General features: G+C 42.0%; 1 protein-coding gene across 7 annotated transcripts in view; it reads right to left on the reverse strand.

The window, feature by feature from the left end:
• The window catches only part of JAM2 (junctional adhesion molecule 2), a 52,561-nt gene extending 31,601 nt beyond the window's left edge, over positions 1-20,960 (reverse strand). For 2 of the 7 annotated variants that reach the window (XM_063393867.1, XM_063393866.1), the window contains exon 1: positions 20,724-20,959. In XM_063393867.1, the coding sequence (XP_063249937.1) occupies positions 20,724-20,778 (55 nt within the window). In that variant the 5' untranslated portion in view covers positions 20,779-20,959. Of the gene's footprint in view, positions 1-20,363; positions 20,383-20,723 lie in introns of those variants that run through there. The other 5 variants (XR_010079893.1, XM_063393865.1, XM_063393870.1 and 2 more) reach the window with 5 other exon arrangements.
• Positions 20,961-22,476: the final 1,516 nt, after the last annotated feature.

Below are 22,476 nucleotides of genomic sequence, written 5' to 3' on the forward strand. Positions count from 1 at the left end.
TCTGGAATGTCTCCAGTGAGGGAGACACCACATGCTCTCTGGGCAATCTGTTTCGGTGTGTGGTCACTGCACAGGAAAGAAGTTTTTCCTCATGTTCAGGTGGAACTTCTTGTGCATCCATTTCTGCCTGTTATTTCTTGTCCTGTTGCAGGGCACCACTGAGCAGAGCTTGGTCCATTCTCTGACCCCTCCCTGCAGACACTGATGAGGTCCCCTCTCAGTCATCTCCTCTTGAGGCTGAACAGCCCCAGCTCCCTCAGCCTTTCCTCATAAGAGGGATGCTCCATCTCTTCATCATCTCTGTAACCTCTACTGAATCTGCTCCAGGAGCTCCCTGTCTCTCTTGTCCTGAGGAACCCAGAACTAGACACAGCTCTCCAGATGTGCCTCACCAGGGCTGAGCAGAGGGCCAGGATTACGTTGCTCCTGCGTCTGCTGGCAATGCTCTTCCTAATGTGCTCCAGGATCCCATTGGCCTTCTGTGAGGATCCAATTTAATTTTTATTTATCCCTCAACATTGTCCAGGTTTATGCTATAAACCCACTTTGTAACACAGGATGAAAAATTGGCATAGGGGCTGTGCGTGTCCAGCGAGCCTTAACACGTGCCATGAGCAGGGGGCAGCTCGGACATGGGGGCGGGGGGAGACAGCTGACATAAGAGTCTCTAAGCAGACAACCCTTTTAGAAAATGGAGAGAAGTTCTGTGTCTGGGGGAACTTTGCCTGGCAGACAATCAGGGAAGAGAAAGCTTCTACCACTGGGCTGCAAGAACCCTGCTGCCCAGGAAAAAAAATCCCATTAAAGCAGTTAACTGCGCCATAACTGCGTTCCCACTGTTTTGGCTTCTTGAAGGGAGTGGGAGTCACTTGCAGGTTCAGCTCATTCAGTCCTTCCAAGCTCCCTGCTCGTCTCTTCTCCTTGCGGTCCTGCTTCTTCCCTGCCTTTCCTGTCTGCACATGTCCGTGTGCCCTGCTTCGCTGCTTCCCCGACATAGCCTATCGCTCCGCGACAACCTGCTCCGATGTATTCCCACGGCTCACAGCCTGCCTGCTGCTTTTCCCGCATTGCCCAGCAGCAGCCGGCCTGCAGCCGTTCTCCGCCGAGGCGGCAGACGCGCTGCCCGCTGCCCATGGGAACTCACGCCCATGCTGCTCACAAGAGCCCGCAGGCTCACCGCAACTCCGCTCCACCTGCTGAGCGGCTACCAACACGGTGCCGCGGGCTTCTAACGGTACCTGTTTTCTGTTTCTCTCTCCATCTCTCTTTTCTATCCTGGTTCGGTAAGAAACACTTACCTTTCCTTATTGTTGGGGGTTGGGTTTTTTTCCTTTTTTCTTACTTACAGAATTTTTTCACAGAAGTTGCTAAGAAATGCTGCATACTTATGGGTACGTAAGAAAAAACAAAAGAAGCTGCTATGGTGGGGAGAGGAGTGTAGCATCTGGCTACATTTCTTTTGTCTCTGGGAGTTTCTGTCCAGGGGAGAGATACCATGAGATTTTGGGGGCAGGGGGCAGCTGCTCGCTTTGGCTTGGAAGGAGAACGGTAAAGCTCTTGCTTACTGCAGGGAGAATTCATGGTCACCACCGGAGTACAGTCCTGGGGACCTACCACCATCTGCTCGCGTGTCCAGTAATCCTGAGCTCGCCTCTCCCTGCCCTGCTGGGAGCTGGGCGACCGCTGTCACGCCTTTGCCGCTTCTTCAGCGTTGCTCTGGGTCTTTCTACGCTGTAGCCCCGCACTGCCTTGCCCTGCTGGGATGTCCCAGCAGTTCCACCTACCACCGTGGAGCTTCTGGTACATTTCATCCACTAGCCCAGGCTTTCTGCTCGTTCCTGCCATTCCAGCTTGGTGCTCCTCAGAGTCCTGCAGGGGCACTGGGATCAGACTGCCCAGGGTTTTGTGAAGCAAAGCCTCTCCTCCATCCCTTCCCATCTCAGCCTAGTTCTGTTTTGTTAATGCCATAGTTATTGTTGTTACTAAAGAACTGTTATTCCTACCCTCAAATCTTTACCTGAGAACCCCTTAATTTCAAAATTACAATAATTTGGAGGGGGGGGTGTCTACATTCTCCATTCCAAGGGAGGCTCCTGCCTTCCCTAGCAGACACCTGTCTTCCAAACCAAGACACATCAATAAACAATTCTCAGATATAATATTTGCTTCATTTGCACTTTATTTCATCCAAGAAACGTGTTAAAAAGAATCCCTCTGCAGTTCCCTTACATTGCAACGTGATACCTTCTTGGCCAAAAGGGCACTGCTGGATCAGGAACAGCTTGTTGTTCTCCTAGATCCCCAGGTCCCTTCCACACAACTGCTTCCCAGCGGATCAACCGCTACTCATATTTGGGACTCTACACTTGCCTTTTTTGAACTTCATTAAGTTCCTCTCTGCCCAACTTTCTACCTTGCCTAATCCTCAACTCTACTTGCTCTTCTGAGCAAGAGTATACATTTGAGACTTACAACGAGGCCAACATCTAGGTAGTAGGTCAGTTAGGTATGTGACACAGATATTAAATGTTTTGCTGGGAAGTCAGCAGACACTCTTCAACTTTTTAAATAAAAGATCTCAAGAACAAAAGCAGTCAAATTATTAAAATACTTATCTACAGACACTCAAGGCAAACCCATCAAGTTTTAAGGTTTCCTGCCTGCAGGTCTTCTACTGCAACAAAACAAGCAAGGTGCCACCTTAAAATGCATTTTAGGGAGGTTCCTCCCCTGACAAGTACTAGAGGAAGAAGAAACCAAAACCCCAAAGCAAACCAACCAGCAACCAAAATCCCTAACCACAACCAACCAAAACTTAAGCTAAAGTGACAGATTTTAAATGGCTGCCCATTTTGAAATCTCCTCTATTGCAACATGATGCAGTAAGTAATTTTTCCTGTTTTCAGATGATTAGTCCCATTCCAAAGCTGAAGTTTAAGTTACTAACTATATCTATACTGGACATACTATTTTAAATGGCATGCCTGGAAATAGGGTTAACTTAGGAAAAATGTTCTACACCTAAAAGTCTACATACACAAGAAGAACTGGCTGTCCCCCTCCTCTTTCTCTCTTCACATAGCTTTCAAAATCTTTGAACAAACTTTAAATATATTTAAATGCTTCTAGAGACATCACTTTATTCTTTTCTCAAAAACACCGGTGCATTCTCAAAACAGCTATTTATGTTATAAAGCCACTCTGCTCTTTGGCAACTTGGCAAAGCCTTTATTGAACTGTTTTCCCTCCCTTCTCTGTCTTAAAAAAAGCAGCTAAGAATCTGGACACAACTGGAAAATGAACAGGAACTATGTGTGGAATTACTAATTGCATATCCAGAGTTCCAGACCCTACTACAAAAAGTATTCTTTTACTTAGATACAGCATTAACTGAAAAACAATCCTTCCCAGACATCTTTACAGAAAATAGGTTTTAAGCATCTTCAGTAACCACCTTTATAGTGGAAACCACATAAGAAACAGAATGCAGAAGAGCATTTTCATTCAGCTAGGAGTTATTTAACCAGCGAAGATAAGCTTTTCCAGAAAGTGACTAAGAGCAGTATTTCTACCTGTAGTAAAAGCTGGTGTTGGATGATTTGAGGAGTACTCGGTCTCACAGGGACAAGAAGTTCCTGTGGTAAATGCCATAACTACAGATCAGACCAAGCAGGAGATTTTTATTTATACTGCCAACCTAAGAATGACCAGCACATCCATCATGGTGTCTTTATTCTTAACTTTCAAGTTAAGAAAGAAAAGAAAACAAAAAGCAACAAACAAACAAACCCAAACAAAAACAAAACTACAAAACCCCAAACCAACCAACAAAAAAACAACAACAAAAAACCACAATCCCCCCCAAAAACCTTGAAAGTAAAAGTAACAAAAAACTGAAGATTTCACAGCCAATTATCTAAACTTATCAGTAGGAGTCCCAAGAATTTAAGGTCATGTTAATGATTAAATTCATTTCAGAGCTCCAAGGACAGCTGGCTCTGGAAACACAAAACTTGAAGTGCTTGTAGAGGAGAAAGTGGAAAAAAAAAATCAAGTAGCATAGGGTAAGAAAGCAAGAGATTATTTAGGTCAGCCTTCCTGAAAAACTGAACACAAAAGTACAACAATTTTAGATAAACTCAATAGTCTCCTAAGTGCTTTCAGTAGTCCCCAACACTGAAAGAATACTACATGAGAGGGGGAAATGCTGAGGAAAAAACTATAATTTAATGTTCTATAATTAATAATCAAAATGTAAAATTTAATTCCCTTCAATGTTTATATTGCTTCCTTCTTTTCTACTCACACAGAAGAGAGAAAGAGTTTGAATGTACAGAATGTGCAACTTGCAAAGGTTCAATGTAGCATGGAGTTTATTCCTACTGAGAGACATCACAGAAAGCATATGCTGTTAGCCAAATAAATATTTATAGCTCACACTTTTACAAGTCTCAAAACACCAGCACTCCTCTTGTCTCCATGGCAATTCAGAGAGAGCTTCTGCAAATGGGGGATGGGGGTTTAAACTAGTCAGGCTCTCAAAAAAGCCTATTTTCCAGCCATCTCCTGGTCCTGCTCAGCAATGGTTTCCACAGTAACTCATTGGCAGCTCAAAGACAGCTTGTAAATGCAGTGAATACCTATAGCTGCTTCAGCTGTTGCTTATTTTAAGATGCATCAATATGCTGAGGACATGTGTCCAGTGCCATCATGTTTCAAAATACTATGTGAACAGGCCATTGGTGTGGAAGCCCCTTCCTACTGCTGTCCCACCCCCTCATATCACACAGTGAGAAGCTGAACAAACAGATTTCCCTTTCCATTTCTAGGGATAACAATCCAGCAGAAACACTTGCCTGTGCAAACACCTAGAGTAACTGCATAATGTTATTAAATTTGCAAAACAAAGCTTGGTACCCAGTGCAAACCAGCAAGTTCCTCTGAAGTCAACCAAGATGTATTTGCATCAACTGTAAAATCAGCTCTGTCTTGGGTTGAAAAATGTACCCAAAAATGTGTATTCTATTTTCATCTGTTGAAACCGGCTGGGAGATACTGTTCTTTATCTCTTGTAACTCTAGGGGGGGAAGAGGGCAGATGCCTTCTGTTAATGGGACAACTGATAACACCAGATAAGGCAGGACCTTCTTATCTCTTCCTCCACCCATCCTTCTCTGAGGGACATCACCTGTGAATGGGCCATTCAAGGCCTCTCACATGACTGATAACATCACCTCATCCCATTGGGAGATGCTCCACTCAGTGGGAGGAGCCAAAGCCTTTCCACCAGGATAAAACCTGCAATCCCAAACACTAATGCAGCTGGTTTTCCACTGAATTCTCTGAGGAAGACTGGACCCATCTCACCAGCACTGGACCCTTTTTTTCTACAGGATCATCTCTACTTCACAGAACAACATCTGTTACTCCAGGAAGACTTATTTGGACTGCATCCAACACCCTGACAGCAGGGTGTCAGGTTGTATCTCTGACTGTCAGGGTTTTCTAAGACTTTTGTTTGTTTGCTTGTTTGTTTTTTTTGTACTACTGCATTTGATTTTTTAATATTCCTAGTAAATAACTGTTATTCCTATTACCGTATTTTTGCCTGAAAGCTCCTAATTGCAAAATGGTAATAATTTGGAGGGAGGGGGTTTTTACATTCTCCATTCCAAGGGAAACTCCAGTTTTCCCTGACAGATGCCTGTCTTTCCAAACCAAGACAGTCTCTGAAACACAAGAGAGTTGGGAAACCAGAAGAAACTAACAATACCCCACCACTCCCTAAATGAACACAACCATTCTGGCCCACAATTTACAATAAATATCTCTGAAGTCTCCTACAACCTTTAAGTGACTTTTGCCGGAATTGCCAAACAATTTGGAAGGAATAAACACTTTCATGAAGTCACCTAATTTATAAATACACATTATTTATCTTAAAATCCTGAAAACAGTTTAATTTCAAATCGTATCAACCAGTAGTAGCGACAATTCCAGTAAACTCCATGTGAAACTGGAGTCCTTGCTCATTCAGAACCAGTGAAGTCACACAAGTTCCCTTACTATTGGAGCAGGTTTCTAGATGTTCAGGAGGAACACCTTGATAGTATAATTAAAAATTGTTCTAAATAAATCCATTGGTAAAGTGAGCAGGTGTCTCATTCTATAGTTAGTTCCGTTAATTTAAGCTGGAATGGAATTTCTGGTGCATTGCAGAATCATATAATGATTTGGGCTGGAAAAAACCTTAAAGATTATCTAGTTTCTACCTGTCTGCCACCCTCAGTCCCTCTCAAATGGATCTTCTCAACACTTTTTTGATTAATCTCAATATTTCCACAAAGCACTTACACTGCAGAGGATGAGTATATACAACACTGTATTAAGTTCTGGCTTCTAAAGGTATGGAAGTAGCTAACTGACCAGAATTGTGCACAGCAAACATCTCAAATAGCAGGCAGGATAGCTAATTTGGCCAACGACAGAAAAATGTCTCATTTGCAGCAAAGTTTAACAACCAAAACCAAGTCAGCATTGACCTTATATCTCACTGTGTCCTCCCCAATGAAGGAGATAAAACATCTAAAATATTTTAAATTTTTTTAAAAGCCCTTCTCTCTGAAGCAAACATTCATCTAGAATATAGTTCTATATGTGATGCATGTAACTCCTTGAGGTGAGTTTTTAAAAAGGGCTTTACATATGCTTTTTCTCATTAAATTTTGCTGACTTTGGAACACACTACCATGATATTCTATTTAGCATGCTCATTAAAAAAAAAAAAGAAAAAGAAGGTCCTTCCAAAACTGGTAGGACACTCTCTAAATATTCAGCAAAGGTCTTGTGCAATTCTTTGTTAATTTAGGATTTCTGAGATGTTTTCTGTAACTGGGGTGGGGTTGATGGTTTCACTTCTGTAAATGTCATGTGAAACATGGATTTTAGGACTGCATCCTACTGAGCACTGAACTTAGTTTTTAAGCTTTTTGTCCTCCAGACTAAAGACTAGGTTCTTTGCCTATATGAGCAGGGACGTGTTCTCACAGCTAAAAGAATATGGTGAACCCTTCCTAACAATCCAAATGCAATGGCCAAATTGCTCATCCCATTTTAATTCACATATGATCTTTTAAATTGCCAAAGTTGCTCAATAGTCCCTTCCTGGTAGAAGCAACTAATGGTCATGTTTGATGACCAGTACCTTCAATCAACATTGTAGTTTAGAGTATGAATGCATATTTTGAACTTTAATTCTACAGGTCTTTAACAGATAATTTAGTTGTTTAATACCAAATTTTATGGAAACATTTTCTGGTACATTTGAACAAGACTGAAAGCACTCTAATTCCATTAAGGCTAACACATGCCAAGAGAAGCTACAGCAAACAGAAGATGTTTTTCACACTCAAAGAAGAAGGTTGATTAGAAGAAATCCTCCGGAAAGCAGAGCTAGGAACAATAGGTCACAGTGTAAGAGGTGCCAAGTTTTCCTTAAAGGGGACGAAGAAAATCTAAAAACCCAACTACAAAACACTACAATCTTCATCACAGTAAAACCTACACAAGCAAAGGCGTTCAAATTAGAAAAACATTAGAACAATATTGGAAAGTTACACAGGAAAAAAGAATAAACAAACTCTATGCCTTATCTATTTTTAAATCAAGTGTAGATTTTAACTCTGTGATCATCACAGCTTTCCACAGGAAAGAATGTTTTAGGAGCCACATCCTCAAGAGTATTTCCCTGATTAATCGCTTTGCAGCTTTGCATCAGAAGAAGGGAATGCTCAGTACAGGAGCCAATATTCACAGTTCAGTGGTTTGCTCTTTCATGTAATGGGATTTGATGATCTTGTCTGCAGGTACTTACACTAACCTGTTTCACTGCCACAAAAATTATCCTAAAGTGATTTATTATGATAGTGTATTCCATGATCCTCTGCTCTGTGCCCAAAAATGGGTATTGGATCTTTAAGACCTTGTAGCCCAAGACTTGGTGTGTGGGAGACCAGGCAGATGAATTTTGCTTTTGCATGAGCACTTTTAAAAGCTCCCTGCCCAGGTTTTTCATGGCTCTGTGTGGCGTAGGTTTTGCTGTCCTGGTTTGGTTTTTGGCCCAGGCAAAAAGCTTTTCCTTTCCTTGGCTCAGAGGAGTTGCTGTGGCAGTCTTTGGGCTGCCTTAAGGCGAACTGAGCAGCTCCTTGTTGGAGACCAGGGACACTGTGCCAGCAGTATCGGTGCCCCACTCTGACACAAACCCCAGCGAAAGACACCAAGCTGGGAAGAAAACAGACTGAGGGGCTCCAGCCCAGCTGCTTTATCTGCCGTGATCTGCTGTACTTTGTCATGGGAAGAGGGTTGATGCCAGATGAGCCACCAGGCCTCTGTCTGCTGTGAAAGCTCCTGGCTTGCCAAGATGGAAGCTGATGCCATCTTGAATTGCATATTGAGAGCAGGTAATCTCTGGCATTTTGGGTCTTTGTTCCACTGTGTGAGGGATGAAGTCTAACACTTTGATATTGACTTTTACAGTTATTTATTTTTTTTCCTGCCTTGTTGGCATTCTGTTTGTTAATAAACTGTTGTGCGTTTTTTTCATTTTCATCTATTAGTATTCATTTCTTGTTGCTGGAGAGGGATTGTTAGAACCCTTTAGAGGAAGCAATTCATTCCAGAGTGTTGTCCTTTAAATCATCTCAAACTGAGACAAAAATGAAACAAAAACCCCGATGTTAGCAATCCTGCAATTCTGTAAAAACATAATAATTTTTTTTTAAGCCATGGGCTGTTTTTTTTTTTTAGGGTAACCCATATGTAATTAAGGATTCTGCCTCCTGGGTCACTACTATCTCCAGCACAACTTCCATGCTTAAAAGTCTGATGGTTAAAATGGCTGTCAGCAATATCTCTACAACACATATAATATCATCAATTTAGTTGCTTAATACCAAATTTTATAGAAACATTTTCTGGCACATTTGAACAAGAATGAAGCCACTCTAATTCCATTAAGGCTAACATATGCCTAGAGAAGCTAGAACAAACAGAAGATGTTTTTCATTCTCAAAGGAGAAGGTTAATTAAAAGAAATCAACATTACATTTCTAGAGTACTTGTTAGAGTCAATAGATTGACACATTTTATTAAGCCATGCCTGCCATATAAGCATATATACTGCTTTAAGGCACTGTTTTGTCATCTACTTTTCCCTACTTCTGCTTATATTTGCTTTATAACCAACTGCTCATGGCATATTGATGCTCTAGAAACTTGGGTGACACAACTATTGCCTAAACTTTCCTTTAGAAGTCACAGAATCATTAAGATTGGAAAAGACCTCCAAGACCATCAAGTCCAACCTGTGACCAATCCTACCTTGTCTCTCAGACCAGAGCACTGACTACCATGTCCAGTCATTCCTTGCACACCTCCTGGGATGGGAACTCCACTACCTTCCTGGACACCACATTCCAATGCTTGACATCTCTTCTCAAGACGAATTTCTTCCCAATGTCCAACCTGAATGTTCCCACATGTTGAGACAACTGGAGGCCATTTCCTGTTGTCCTGTTACTTGTTCTCTGGGTGAAGAGACTGGCCCCACCTGGCTATACCCTCCTTTCTGGGAGTTGTAGAGAGTGAAAAGTTGCCCCTGAACCTCCTTTTCTCCAGGCTGAAAATTCCCAGCTCCCTCAGCTACTCCTCATCAGACTTATGCTCCAGACCCTTTCCAAGCTCTGTTGCCCTTCTCTGGATATGCTCCAGCACTTCCATGTCTTTCTTGCAACTGGACACAGGATTTGAGGTGTGGCCTCACCAGTGCCCAGGACAGGGGGACAAATCATTGCCCTGGTCCTGATTATATTAAGACAAAATAATGCCACTTTAACTGAAGAACAGTCCAAGCACTATATTGGAAAACAGCTTACTCAGGGAGATGCACATCAGCATAAACACTGTGATCACAAGGAACCCTAACACAAAATAAGGTCTTCAGATTTCAGCTCTTAATTCACAGAACAATTTTGTTTTAATAAGAGGATCTAGGTAAATTTACAGACTTATTTCCAGTGTTGTTGCATGGCTGAACTTATTGCAATGAGCCTGGATGGTACAGAGCATCAGCACAGCTATGAGTGGCCAAAAATCAAGAAAGGGTACAAGATGGCTTGTTGAATAATACATTGCTGCCAGCATCTCTCTTCCCAAAGAGAAACTCATCACTAACTCAAAGTTCAACAGTTTTGCTGAAAGAACCTTTGAAAAATAAGCCTATAAGTTTTTTATTGTTTTTGAGTGCCAGGTGATGTTTTAGGGCAGAAAAGAAATTAACATTTTTTCATTTTTTTGTCCTTTACAGGACAAAACTAATGACTCTTATATGGGGAAGATTATCGACTTCAGAGTTTACAGATCTGTAATGCAACTCTTTGTATGCAACTCTTCATAGCCAAATCTACACATATCTTCTACTTAAACAGTCTAATTTTATAAATAAGCCTTTTAACCCATTTAGCCATAAAACTTCCTTGGAGACTATGTGTTCACCCAGCACATTTATCCCACTCCACAGCAGAGGCATCTTAAGAACAAACTGTCTACTCTTCAGTCAACACAACTGGCAATCTAAAATAATCAGATTTTTTTTACATGCAAGATTTCAGCAGGGCTCTATAAAGGTACAGGGGATTCAAACACAGCAAACAGTGGCTGGATTGCAGCTTTAACAGCAACATAAAGCAATAGATAATTTTTCCTGTTTCAAAACTGATTAGTCCCATACCAAAACCGAGGGTGTTTAAGTTACTAATATATCTACACTGAACACACTATAATTTAAAGAGTGTGCCTTGAGACAGGGTTAGCTTAGAAGGTATGTTCTGCACCTGAAAGTCTGTACATACAAGAACTGTCTGTCTCTCTCCCCGTTCTCTGTTCACATAGTTTCAAAGCTTTGAATAAACTTTAAATATGTGTAAATGCTTGTGGAGACATGACTTCATTCTCTCACAAAACTCAGTCCTCCAAAAAGCTATTTATGTTAGAAAGCCACTGTCTTTCAGCAACTGGGCAAAGGCTCTTTAATACTGTTTTCCCTCCCTTCTTAACCCTTGGAAAGGTGCCTAAGAATTGAAACAACTAGAAAGGGAGTAGTAACTGTGTGTGGATTGTTCCTGTTTTGAGGACTCAGCTAGAGATACAGTCGGAACATAAATGAAATAAGAAACAATGTGCAGTGGCAGGGAAAAAGCAGAGTTGAAAAAGTTTTTAGTCTCTCTACAAATACTGCTGATTCCCTGTTGACAGAGCTTTCCCAGATGACTTTTTATCCCCCAAAACATTATTTATTGAAAGAGCCTGAAGAAAAGTGCTATAAGGACATTAACTTCTGCAAATACCCTGACCCATCATTTCAACAACACTTCATTGAACACATAGAGAATAACTCCATTTACTCTTTATGCCTAACACAGTTCAGAAAAAGCTCTGTATCACGTGATTGAAACAGCACTAGCTGATGTCCAGGATGTAGGTCTTGTTTAGGAAAGGGGGAAAAACCCCCAAAACACGCAATTGACTTAGAAGTGGAATTATGTGAAGGCTTCTTAGACTGGCAAGTAACAAACCCATGAACTACTTCAGCCCAAAAGGCCACTTTTTGATATCTAACCATACTTCCATTCCAGATGCATCTCCCTATTCTACCTCTTCTCCCAGGCATCAACTTGATGTTACCAGAAAATTTGGAGTGTCTCAATGTCTTTGCTTTACTAGTCATTCCAATAATACAACAGCATCATCAAAATCTTATAAGCACTTGCTACTACCTGTCTGTCCCAACCCTTTTTTAATGTAAAACTCCTTTTTTACATTTTCAGGTGCTGTATTGCTCTATTCCAATACTGAAATGCTGATTTTCCTCAGAGAAGCCTCTCAAATGATTATGAGATTCTCATGATTCAGTCACTCACATTAATACACCAGGGAGGACCATTATGCTAGTGAACAGATGCCACAGCAGCATTCATTGCAAGATACAAATAATAATCAAATACTGACTAAAAAGAAAGCATTTACCTTTCACATGAAAATATTTACTGACATTTAAATGGAAAGCTACTCAGGCTCCCTGCAGGATAAAGACCTTTTTTGCATAAACTCTTCCACCATCTGAACATTGCTATTAATGGACTTTTAATTGAGCTTTATGTAGACATTAGAGCATAAAGAAACAAAAAATAATGAAAAAAAAAAAAAAAAAGTGGAGATTTACCCTACCTTTCAAGGGGAACCCTGTGATACATGTCTGGTTTTGGGGGGGAAAAAAATGTGCATGAGCAGTGGACAGAGACAACCATCCACCCCTCCAATAAACCAATAACATAACAAAAGAACTCGACCCAGCAACATTATTCACATGTTTTTGTTTTTAAACAGCACTAAGAAGATATCAGAGATGTCTCTTTTTGATATTCTAATACTTCAGGTATAGAGATAATCCTCTTCTGTTTTATTATTCCTACAAGTCTTGCAAACATCTGAAACAAGATGGAATTGTTTATGTGCAGTATTAATTCCTGACTGGAAAACTGTAAGTTTCAAGCAATTAAACAATAGGCATTTACCTGGTAGAACTTATTAAAGAATATACCTTCTTCCAGATCTCGTTCCACCCAGTCTGCCATGGGCAGGGACACCTTCCACTAGACCAGGTTGCTCCAGGCTGCACCCAACTGGCCTTAGACACTTCCAGGGATGAGGCAACCACAGCTTCTCTGGTTAACCTGTGCCAGGGTCTTACCACCCTCAGAGGGTAACACTGCAGGGACTCCTGGCCAGCAGCACTCCTATGTCCTGCCACACCAAAGTCATCACTTCTCATCCCCACCCAGACTTTTCTCTATTTAGGCAGAGAATCAGACTGCCCAAATACAGAATATTGCCTTTTGTTATTAAATAACTTGGACAGGTTGCTTGAATCCCAGTTTCAGAAGTGCTCAGCACCCCTATTTTGGACAGTATCAAAGCTGAATCAAAGTCCTGTTACACTTCCCAAAATCCCAGTCAATATGGCTCAGGGGTACATTAAACAAGAGACACAAATAAGCCAGTAATTTAAGAGAGACTTTCTCTCCTTTGTGGGTGGCCTCCTCAAAGACTGGAGAAAGGGCAGAAAAATCAGCTTAGGTGGTCCAATAGTCTAAAATGCAAAGAATCAGTATTTACTTTTAAGACCATTTCATGGAAACATAAGAGTACCAGAGCACAAAAGTGACCCAGGGCATGCACCTAAACACACGAATGCATTCTACAGACATAGTTTTAGAGATTTTTTTGTCTTGGTTTGAAAGACAGGAACCTCCCTACCTCCCTTGGAATAGAAAACATAACCCTGTTCCCTCCATGTTATTATAACTTCGAAATTACAGGGCTTTCAGGTAAAGATATAAGAAAAGGCATAACAGTGCTTTAGTGGAAAATATAAATATATATGTATGTATGAAACAAGGCAAACAAACAACAACAACCGCAAACAAAAAAAACCTCCAGAGACCCATTAACAGCCTTCTCTCATCCATCAAGCAACCTTGCCTTTAGTGCAGTTACTGTCACAGCCAGCAGGGGCACTGCTGGCTCCTGGCCGGGCAGGGCAGGTGCAATGATTCCTCCACGGCTGCAGGGGGCGCTGTCACACGAGCTTAGTCCCTCCCAGCATGGTCGTGGCAGCTCAGCCAGCAGGAGAAAGAGAAATGGGGCTTCCCATACAAGCTCACGGAAGAATAGAGTCGGGGGGCAGGGTACAGCCAGTCCCAGTGCTCCTCCAGATGGCAAAATGGACAATAGCAGGAACCTCAGAGCAGGAGGCTGGAACAGCAGAGGCAAGCACAGCTGGGGTGACCAAACAAGGTGTAGCAAAATCTCCTGAGCTGTGGCATGTGGGTGGACACAGGCTGTCAAGTTAAAGTGTAGCAAAACGCCTGAAGCAGCAGCAGAAAAGAGGGACTGCACAGTGGCAGCCGGGAGATGCTCCCTCTGCAGTGGCTGGACATCCCGGGTTTTCTCATAATGCACCTGCGCAGATGGTGAGGGTCCTTTCCAGTGAGGTCGGGTGTTGAAAAGGTACAACAGCTGCTCTTACGAGCAAAGGTTCACTCACAATAGGAGAAGCAGTGAAGGACAGCACTTCATGGAGGCAGCGAATTCTCCTGACAGCAGCACCAGCCCACCCATTCTCCTCTAGTCCCGACAGCAAGGGAGAGCAAGGAGCTGAGCCCAGCTCCAGTGCCCTCACCCTCCCACTTCCCCAGCCAAAATCTCACGGTATCTCTGCACTTCCCAAGAGAAAGCCCTTCAGCTAAGAGGGTGGCCAACTGCACCCTTCCTCCTTCTCTTCCTCTCAGCTACATCTTTTATCTCATAAGTTGCCTCATCTCTTAGGCAACAAATGGAAGACAATTCCTTGGGAGAAAGAAAAAAAAAAAAAGGAAAAATCCTAACCTCCAACATTTTACTCATTTTTGCCAACTACTAGAAGGCTTCAGTTATGAGCCAGGACCTCCAGAGACAAGTACTGTCTATATATTCTAGTGGCAAACTGCTGTCTGACTCACATAATAGGCATTTAAATTGTGGTTTTCTGCATATATTTTCCTCATATTTTTACAAGTATGCCAAGCACAAACGCTTGTCCAACCCTAACAAACATACACAAGTCCTTAGCATAACACTCCCCAGACTGTTTCTCAATTCATATTGGGTACTTTCTGTAAGATGAAACACTATCATTTTGGATTGTGTATTATATTAATTTGAGCAAATGTAATTTCTCAAGAATTTTCCATCATTACCTCCAAGTAATAGAGTAGAAGTTTGTGAACACCAAATATAGCCTGTTTTGTTAAAATTATCTAGTATCAAAATAACCCTATAATACATCATTTTTCCACCCAGAAAAAAATGTTTTGTTCCCCTTTGAATCTTATCCAGTGGTTTGGATGGGGCCAAAAGCATTTTCAATCCTTAAGATGTTAATCCACCTAAGAGCTGTGAAATATATCTACTGAAACTTCATACTTGTAGGGTCTATTCTTTCCAGCTCAAATTTGACCGTTTCCTACCTCTTTAAACATTCAGAATCAAATTGCTATTTCAATTCAAGTTTTATTCTCCCATGTCTTACTAAAAACTGCTAAGTTTTGAACTTTTAAAAAGCAATCATTCAAAAAGTTTCATTACCAGATTTATTTTTTGTGTGTGTGTGTTTTCTCCTGCAAATAATTTTGGGGAGAAATTTGATGTCGGCTTTAATTTTTATTAACCAGAAAGGTTTACTGACTTACTAGTGGTTCAACAACTATGATTATTACATGACTTGTCTTGTTCAGAAATTGCCATTTTCCCCTTCTTCTTTCTCCAAAAGTTCCTTCACCTCTCACTGTGTTAGAAACCAACAAGTGAACAGGACCAGATGTTCAGCTGCCAAGCTTACTTTCTGCTTGGCTTAAGAAATTTTATGTAAGCCCTTGAGTGCCTGATGATATATTGTGACCACAGAGGTGACATAACTAATTGGAGTCCTCCAGGAAAAAAAGTGACTTTGGAAATACAGGTGAAATACAAGCTATGGCAATCATCCAAATGCTTCTCCAGCCTCATCTGCTGTCTCATTCTTTGAAATACATATTCCATTCTCTTTAAAAACCCAGCATTTAGATAAAGGAAACGAATAATTTGTCTTGATTACAAGGCACCATAATATTTGTTTTAAGCTTCCTGAAGTGGAATTACAGCACAATCACAGTGCTTTTAGGAAGACGACAGGATTATTGCAGAAATGTTTTGATGGTTCTTTCAAAAGTACTGGCGATGGGAGAAGACATGCCAGAAGGTAAAATGGTAACAAAATCAGCTTAACAAAACTGGGGTGGGAGTGGCAGGAGAAGGGGTGAGCTAACCGGAACAGAATAAATGACTTGAAACAAAATAGACAGCTTCCACATAACATTTCCCTCAGTTTCCATAAAAGTGCTCACCCATGGTACTGAAATAGCCATTGAACTAGACAGTAAGAACTTATAAACCATCTCTTTTCCCACATATATGCAATACTCCATAAAGATGGAGGAAAAAACCCCAGCAAAATGAGAAAAAGCAGCAATAAGTCAGCTCATTGTACACATCCACAAGGACACTCTTTTATGCAAATTTTGTCTTGCTTGATATCATTATATAACTTCAAGTGAACTTCAAGGGAGTTTAGCCACTCCATATGGTCCTGGCAAACCTGCAAGGACAAATACAAATGTCTACCTTGTGCTTCAATTGCCTTAATATACGAGATATTTATATCGCAATGTGGACATTTCTGGCTGTGTGCATATTTCTAAGTAACCTTCCTTTACATAAGAATTTGTACTGGAGTCACCTCTAGCATTTCTAAGGGAAAGTATGACACTAGGCCTTACTTTTAAAAAAGTGTTCCTAAAAGGGTTCATCATGTGCAGGGAGCAATTGTCTTCAGAAGTGTTCCAACACAAAGATTACATTTTGAGTGTTGATGGATTCTAAGTAGATCGTACCAGATGGAAACTTTTACATCTCAACTGCAGAAATGTATTACTAGTTGTTCCTGGCTCTCTAAAAGCACCACCAACCCAAATCTACTCCCCCTTGAATAAAGGAAGCTTGCTTACTGCTGCTGCAAAAGGTTCACATGCATGTCACTGTTTCTCTTCAGTGAAGAAATACTACTATTATTTACTCATGTGAATTTATGAAGAAACTGAGTATTCTTAATATCAGATGTACCAGAAGATTCTCCCATACTTCACAAGAGGACTTCTCCCTAGTCACCACCAGCACTTGAGAAGAAACCAAAACACCTGGGGCATCCTTGCAGGCAGGATAAGAGCCTACTGTAATGTCTTTAGTTCACTTCTTTAAAAACAAGTCTGCACACACCCCAAATCACATCTGGAGTTAGTCAGTGGACACAGACAAGTTTGGTAGCTCTAGGTCATGAAAGCTGAAACCAGGTATTCGGTTCTGTATTCTCACCAAATCATTTGCACTGGTATTAGCCAGTTTCTGAAGCAGAACCTGGCAGCTACCAAAACAGGCTGCTGCAGGAATTACAGGTGTAATACAGGAAATAATCACATAAATATTTTTGTGTAATTCAGTTAAATAGCCAATGGGAAGACTTCATGCAGGCTCAATTAGATCTGCTAATCACGGTGGTAGTTTTAACTCTCATTATTAATGCCAGATGCCCTATGATATTTACAATTACCAGAAATATGTATACCACAACATGAACAAAGAATTGTTGCAACTTAAAAGCTGAGGAAACAGGACCTCAGACGCCAAGCAATAACAAAAGCAAGTCCTCCTCTTGCATACACATCCACCTTAAAAAAAGAAACAAGGAATTGCAACTGTCTTGATGTAATATTTCCAGGCATGTTTCTTGTCTCCTGTATACGGCGAGGGAAGACAGCCACTCTCATTTTCTCTTTTGCACATCCAATAGTAGTCTGTGGGGCCAGCAGCCTAGAGGAACGATACCATGGGGCCAGCCAAGGAAGAGTTCTTTCTGCCTCCTCTCTGCTGGAGAGAGACTGGAGAGAGACAGAACAGCAACACTTCTGGCTGAGACCTCTCAGGAATACAGAGCCCCTTCTAAGCAGCATGCCCAGGTTTAAGGAAAACAGCATGACCAGCTGAAATGCAGTAAAAGCCATGATTTCTGAGAGGCATGCCAGTAACTCACAGCCAGTTTCTTCTGAGCCCTGAGGATCTAAGCAAGAGGGTGAAATTGTAAAGGTTATTAAATCAGCTAGAGAGAAACATGAATCCCTTCTAAAGACAGAAGTAGTGTTTCCCACCATGTCAATTTGTATCAGTTTTAGAAGCATCTGGGTATCTTGTGCAGTCTCACCACCATCATAAATGAAAAATGTTAGGCTGAAGATTGGAAACAAACATTGCTTTTTTGTAATTAGTTTTCATTTGTTTGTTTATATATTAGCAGTTTATTCTCCTACAACTTCTGTTGGAGTGTCTAAGAGTCTGTGCATGTTTCTAAACCTTGAGCAGCCTTTAGCAAAGAAATACTGCTTTACTCACCTAAACCAGCAAGAGAATGAACAGTCAATTGATGCCTCTTCCCCCACTCCTCCTCCAAAACCAGGCTGTCTGCTTTATAGCATCATGTTGAACAGATATTGCTGGAGAAATATGCAGTCTTACAAATTAAAGAAATCCCATCTCACCTGAATATGGCCTAATTCAGAAATCAAGTTAATCCAGCAAACCCAGAGGGTTCAACAGAAGACTGAGGGTTCTCAAATTTGAGAACATCAGTTGTGTATCACATATAGTCAGTGCATACTATCTCCTCCCATGAAGCCATGATGGTTAATAACAATAATTTCTATACATATTCTGTCTTGACAACAGAGCTCACAAGTCTTATGTTGTGGCATCTTTTACAACTTTCAGATGTCAGTTCCAGAAGCTTGTGCTGAGAGAGAACGATTGAAGACCCCCAGCTCCCTTACTTTCTCCTAAATTAAAGGTGGAAGGGAAGATCAGCTCACAGAAACTAGAATTTCTGCATGGTCATGAATATTTCTTAGCAAGTTCTCAATGAAAAGCAATCCAAACTTCATCTACCTTGGCTATGCTGATGCCCTGTGACTATCTTACACAGCTTTTAATTTCTGCAGCTCAGCTACCAAGAAAGTTCTCTACACCTGCTCCACAATATAACTACAGAATTGCAGAAACATAGAGGCAGGAAAAGACCTCTAAGATCATTGAGTCCAACCTTTGACCAATCACTACCTTCACAACTTGACCAGGGCACTGAGTGCCACATCCAGTTGTTTCTGGAATACTTCCAGGGATGGTGACCCTTTCACCTCCCTGAGAGCCCATTCCAATGCTTTACAATCTTTTCCATGTTCTTCCTGATGTCCAGCATGAACTTCCTCTGACTCAGCCTGAGGCTGTATGTTCTTGCCACGTTGCTGGTTGCCTGAGAGAAGAGGCTGATTCCTATGCTGCTTGTGAGGTATGAGCCACTACTTTTCCTCACTAATTTCTGCCCATTCCCCACCATCTCCAGAGCACGTGGGTCCCACATAAGAGACTCATCAGCCCATACGCCTGATTTGGACACCAGAATTACTCAGCCTTACTGTTCATGTGAACACGCTCCAGCCACAGGAGCAGCAGCAGACTTCTGGTTGCCTGGATTTCTGCCTGGGTTTCCTCCGTCTCTCACAAACTATAGGCATTTGCACACCCACGCACCTACAGTCAATTCATGAAAGACTGCTTACCAGCATCTTGCTTGTAAACTTGCTTTCCACTAGTGTTTCTTTGGAATTGGGACAGGAAGGGGAAAAAAAAAGCCCAGCAAGAAGAAACCTCCAAGTTCGATAACAACATCAGCACCAGACTTTGGTTTCCCTCTATCATTTCCTTAGCAGTCAAAGCCAGCACTTCCAACAGGCAACTAACCAGAAGGCTAAGCAGCCTGAACACACTGAAACCTGTCACCAAAAAAAACCCCACAGCAGTTTCACCTGCTCAGATATATCATACAGTTAAGAAAAAATGAAGTAATAAGTTCATTATTATTGTTATTATTAATATATGAAAGAGAATTTCTGCACTAGCTGTTCATTTAACAGCCCAACATTTCCATAAAGTCTTGTAAGAGAAAAAAGTGAGGAAAAGAAAAATTTCCAAGCCAAAGACCTATCAGACATGCATAACTTCTAATCTCTTCACTGCAGGACTCTGGGGAAAAAAAGGGAATATACACATACAGAGCTTTCTGTAAGGTAATGTTCCATTAGAAGGAATGAAAGGTAAACCTCAAAATATAGCCAGCATCAATACCATGGATGTCCCACATCTACAGCAGATTGAGAACCCATCCTGGGCTGGTCCTAGGTGGTCATTTCATTGCAAGACTGTACTACATAAATCTTTTCAAAACACTATTTTCACGTACAGCCCTTTCCCCAAAACATAGTAAGACACAAGAAGCATAGAACAGGAGCACTCTAAGATGGGATCTGAAAGTGACAGCCTTATGATGACTGGCACAACCAACTCTGTGCTAATTCAGTGGTTCTCTGCAGGTATGTGGCCCCACAATCTGCTTTTTCCCATTATTTATGCATGCTTTCTGGCTGGGCAATCTTTGTCCAACTTACGCTAACCTTACCGTTTTGTTTTTAAGGAGCTAGGGTCATAAAAATACTGAAAACTCAAATCTGTTCCGAAGATGCAGCATCCAATGCTGACAACAGAAAACGCGCTTCCTCCCCTTGTTCATTCACCTTGTACAGGCCATCAGAAAAACAAACTATGCAGCCCGCATCCTAAAGTTTGCACTCAACAAGGCCGGCCTTAAACAGGTTACATCTGCACGAAAACAAGAGACACACGACAAGAATCAGCGCACACCGCTCCGGCCGTGGCGGGGGACGCGCTCGTTTGCGTTTCGCTCTTAGAGACTCGACTTGGCCCCTCTGGCTCCGAAACGAGGGAGGGGAAGCGACACCTCCAGGAGCCATCCCCCTTCACATACACACAGAGATTTCACGGATCGCCGTTCCCCCACAGCCCAGCGCCGTAGCGGGGCGGGGAGGAGGCGGCGGTTCGAGACAGCCCCGCGGGACAGGGACGCGACCACTTACAGCTCGGGACCCCCAGGCAGACGAGGAGCAGCAGGCACAGACCGCGGCTCGCCATCTTCCCGCGGAGGCGGCGCGGGGCGGTGCCCGGCGAGCCGGGGGCTCAGCGCCCGCGGAGCTATTGCAGCAAGCAGCCGTGCTCTGCCTCCTCCTAGCCCGGAGCCGCCCCAAACTTTTAACGCGTCTGGGGAGGCGTCTCCCCGCTGCGATCGCCGGGGCTGGGGCGGAGACGTGCCCTGGTGGCCCGCTCTAGAGCCGTGTCAGGCAGCGGTTCCGGGAGTATCCGTCTCCTCTACCGCCCCTTGTTGTGTTGAACCCAGCACCTCTTCTCCCCGTTTTGTTCATTTATTTGTTTATTTTTAAGCTGGGACATTTTCATAAGCTTAGGGACATTCGTCGCAATAGAATAAACTTTTCGTTAGGAAAAGGTTTAATTTCTCAAAGAAGAGCGTTGTCCCTCTTGGTGCGTTTCCCTCAGGCAAACCCCACCCGGGGTGGAAGGAGGGATATCGGGGTGAAATCATGGAACAAACATTTGGATATTACAGCTAACAAAAATTACGAATATTATGGCTAACAAAAAAGCCATGTGAGGGTGAGGCGCCGTTTTTAAGGTGAAAGAAGTCACCTGTATGTACACCTGTATTGCCTGTATGTACAGCTGGACCGGATAGAATCCCACCTAAAGCAGGTGGTGGGTCACACGGTGACCTTCAAAACCTTTTATATTATTATTTTATATCAGACTGGGAGAGTTTTTGGTTAATTATACAGGTGTTGTAATGGCTCTTTAAATTTATGAATCAAGGAAAATTGCTCATCATGCCAATAGTATATCTGAGTAGTTTCCAATAACATCTTAAACATGCATTATAACTGATGTAAAGTAGTTCTATAACAAGAAAAGTATTGCAAGTTTGGGGGGGGGGTGGTAATCACAACAGCAATGTCAGCTATTTTTTGTTATAGGGCAACAAAATGAAGAAAGATCATTTATAAATAAAATCTCTAACAGCTATTTTAATGGTGAGCAAGGAAGTAGAATGCCATGATGCTCTTCACAGCAAAATCTTCTTAGTTTGTTTTTCATGTGGAAAAAATTTATACAAAATGCATGTAATATTTCTTTTAAAAATCTGCATACATGTCCAGTCTATATTATGGGTATGATGACATGCATTTAATAATATCAAAACTGTCCCATTGAAAACAGAAAAGTTTTTTGTGTGTCCAAGAACATGATAGCTTTAGTCATGTAGAAAGGTTCATTGACTTCAGTAGGACTTCATCACTATTTAGTCAGACGATGGAAATGTTGTCTTGATATAACATTTAAATATATGGCAAGAGTGGTGGAAAAGTTACAAACATGGGAAATGTTAAGAAAATGGCAGTATGGAATTAAATTAAAGGATAGGCAATAGGATCTTATTAATACTGATGACTGATGAAAAACTAATATGCACTGGAAGTCCAGGACCACCCCCATGAGCTGGGCTGCATCCAAAGCCCCATGGGCAGCCGGGCAGGGAGGGAATTCTGCCCCACTTTGGTGAGACCCCACCTGCAGGGCTGCATCCAGCTCTGGGATCCCAGCACAGGAAGGACAGGGACCTGCTGGAGTGAATCCAGAGGAGACCACCAAGTTGATGGGGGGCTGGAACACCTCCCCTATGAAGACAGACTAAGAAATTTGGGGCTGCTCAGCCTGGAAAAGAGAAGGTTGCATGGACAACTCACAGCAGCTTTCCAGTAT

Source organism: Prinia subflava, chromosome 3 (assembly GCF_021018805.1).
Source record: "Prinia subflava isolate CZ2003 ecotype Zambia chromosome 3, Cam_Psub_1.2, whole genome shotgun sequence".
Taxonomy (NCBI): Eukaryota; Metazoa; Chordata; class Aves; order Passeriformes; family Cisticolidae; genus Prinia; species Prinia subflava.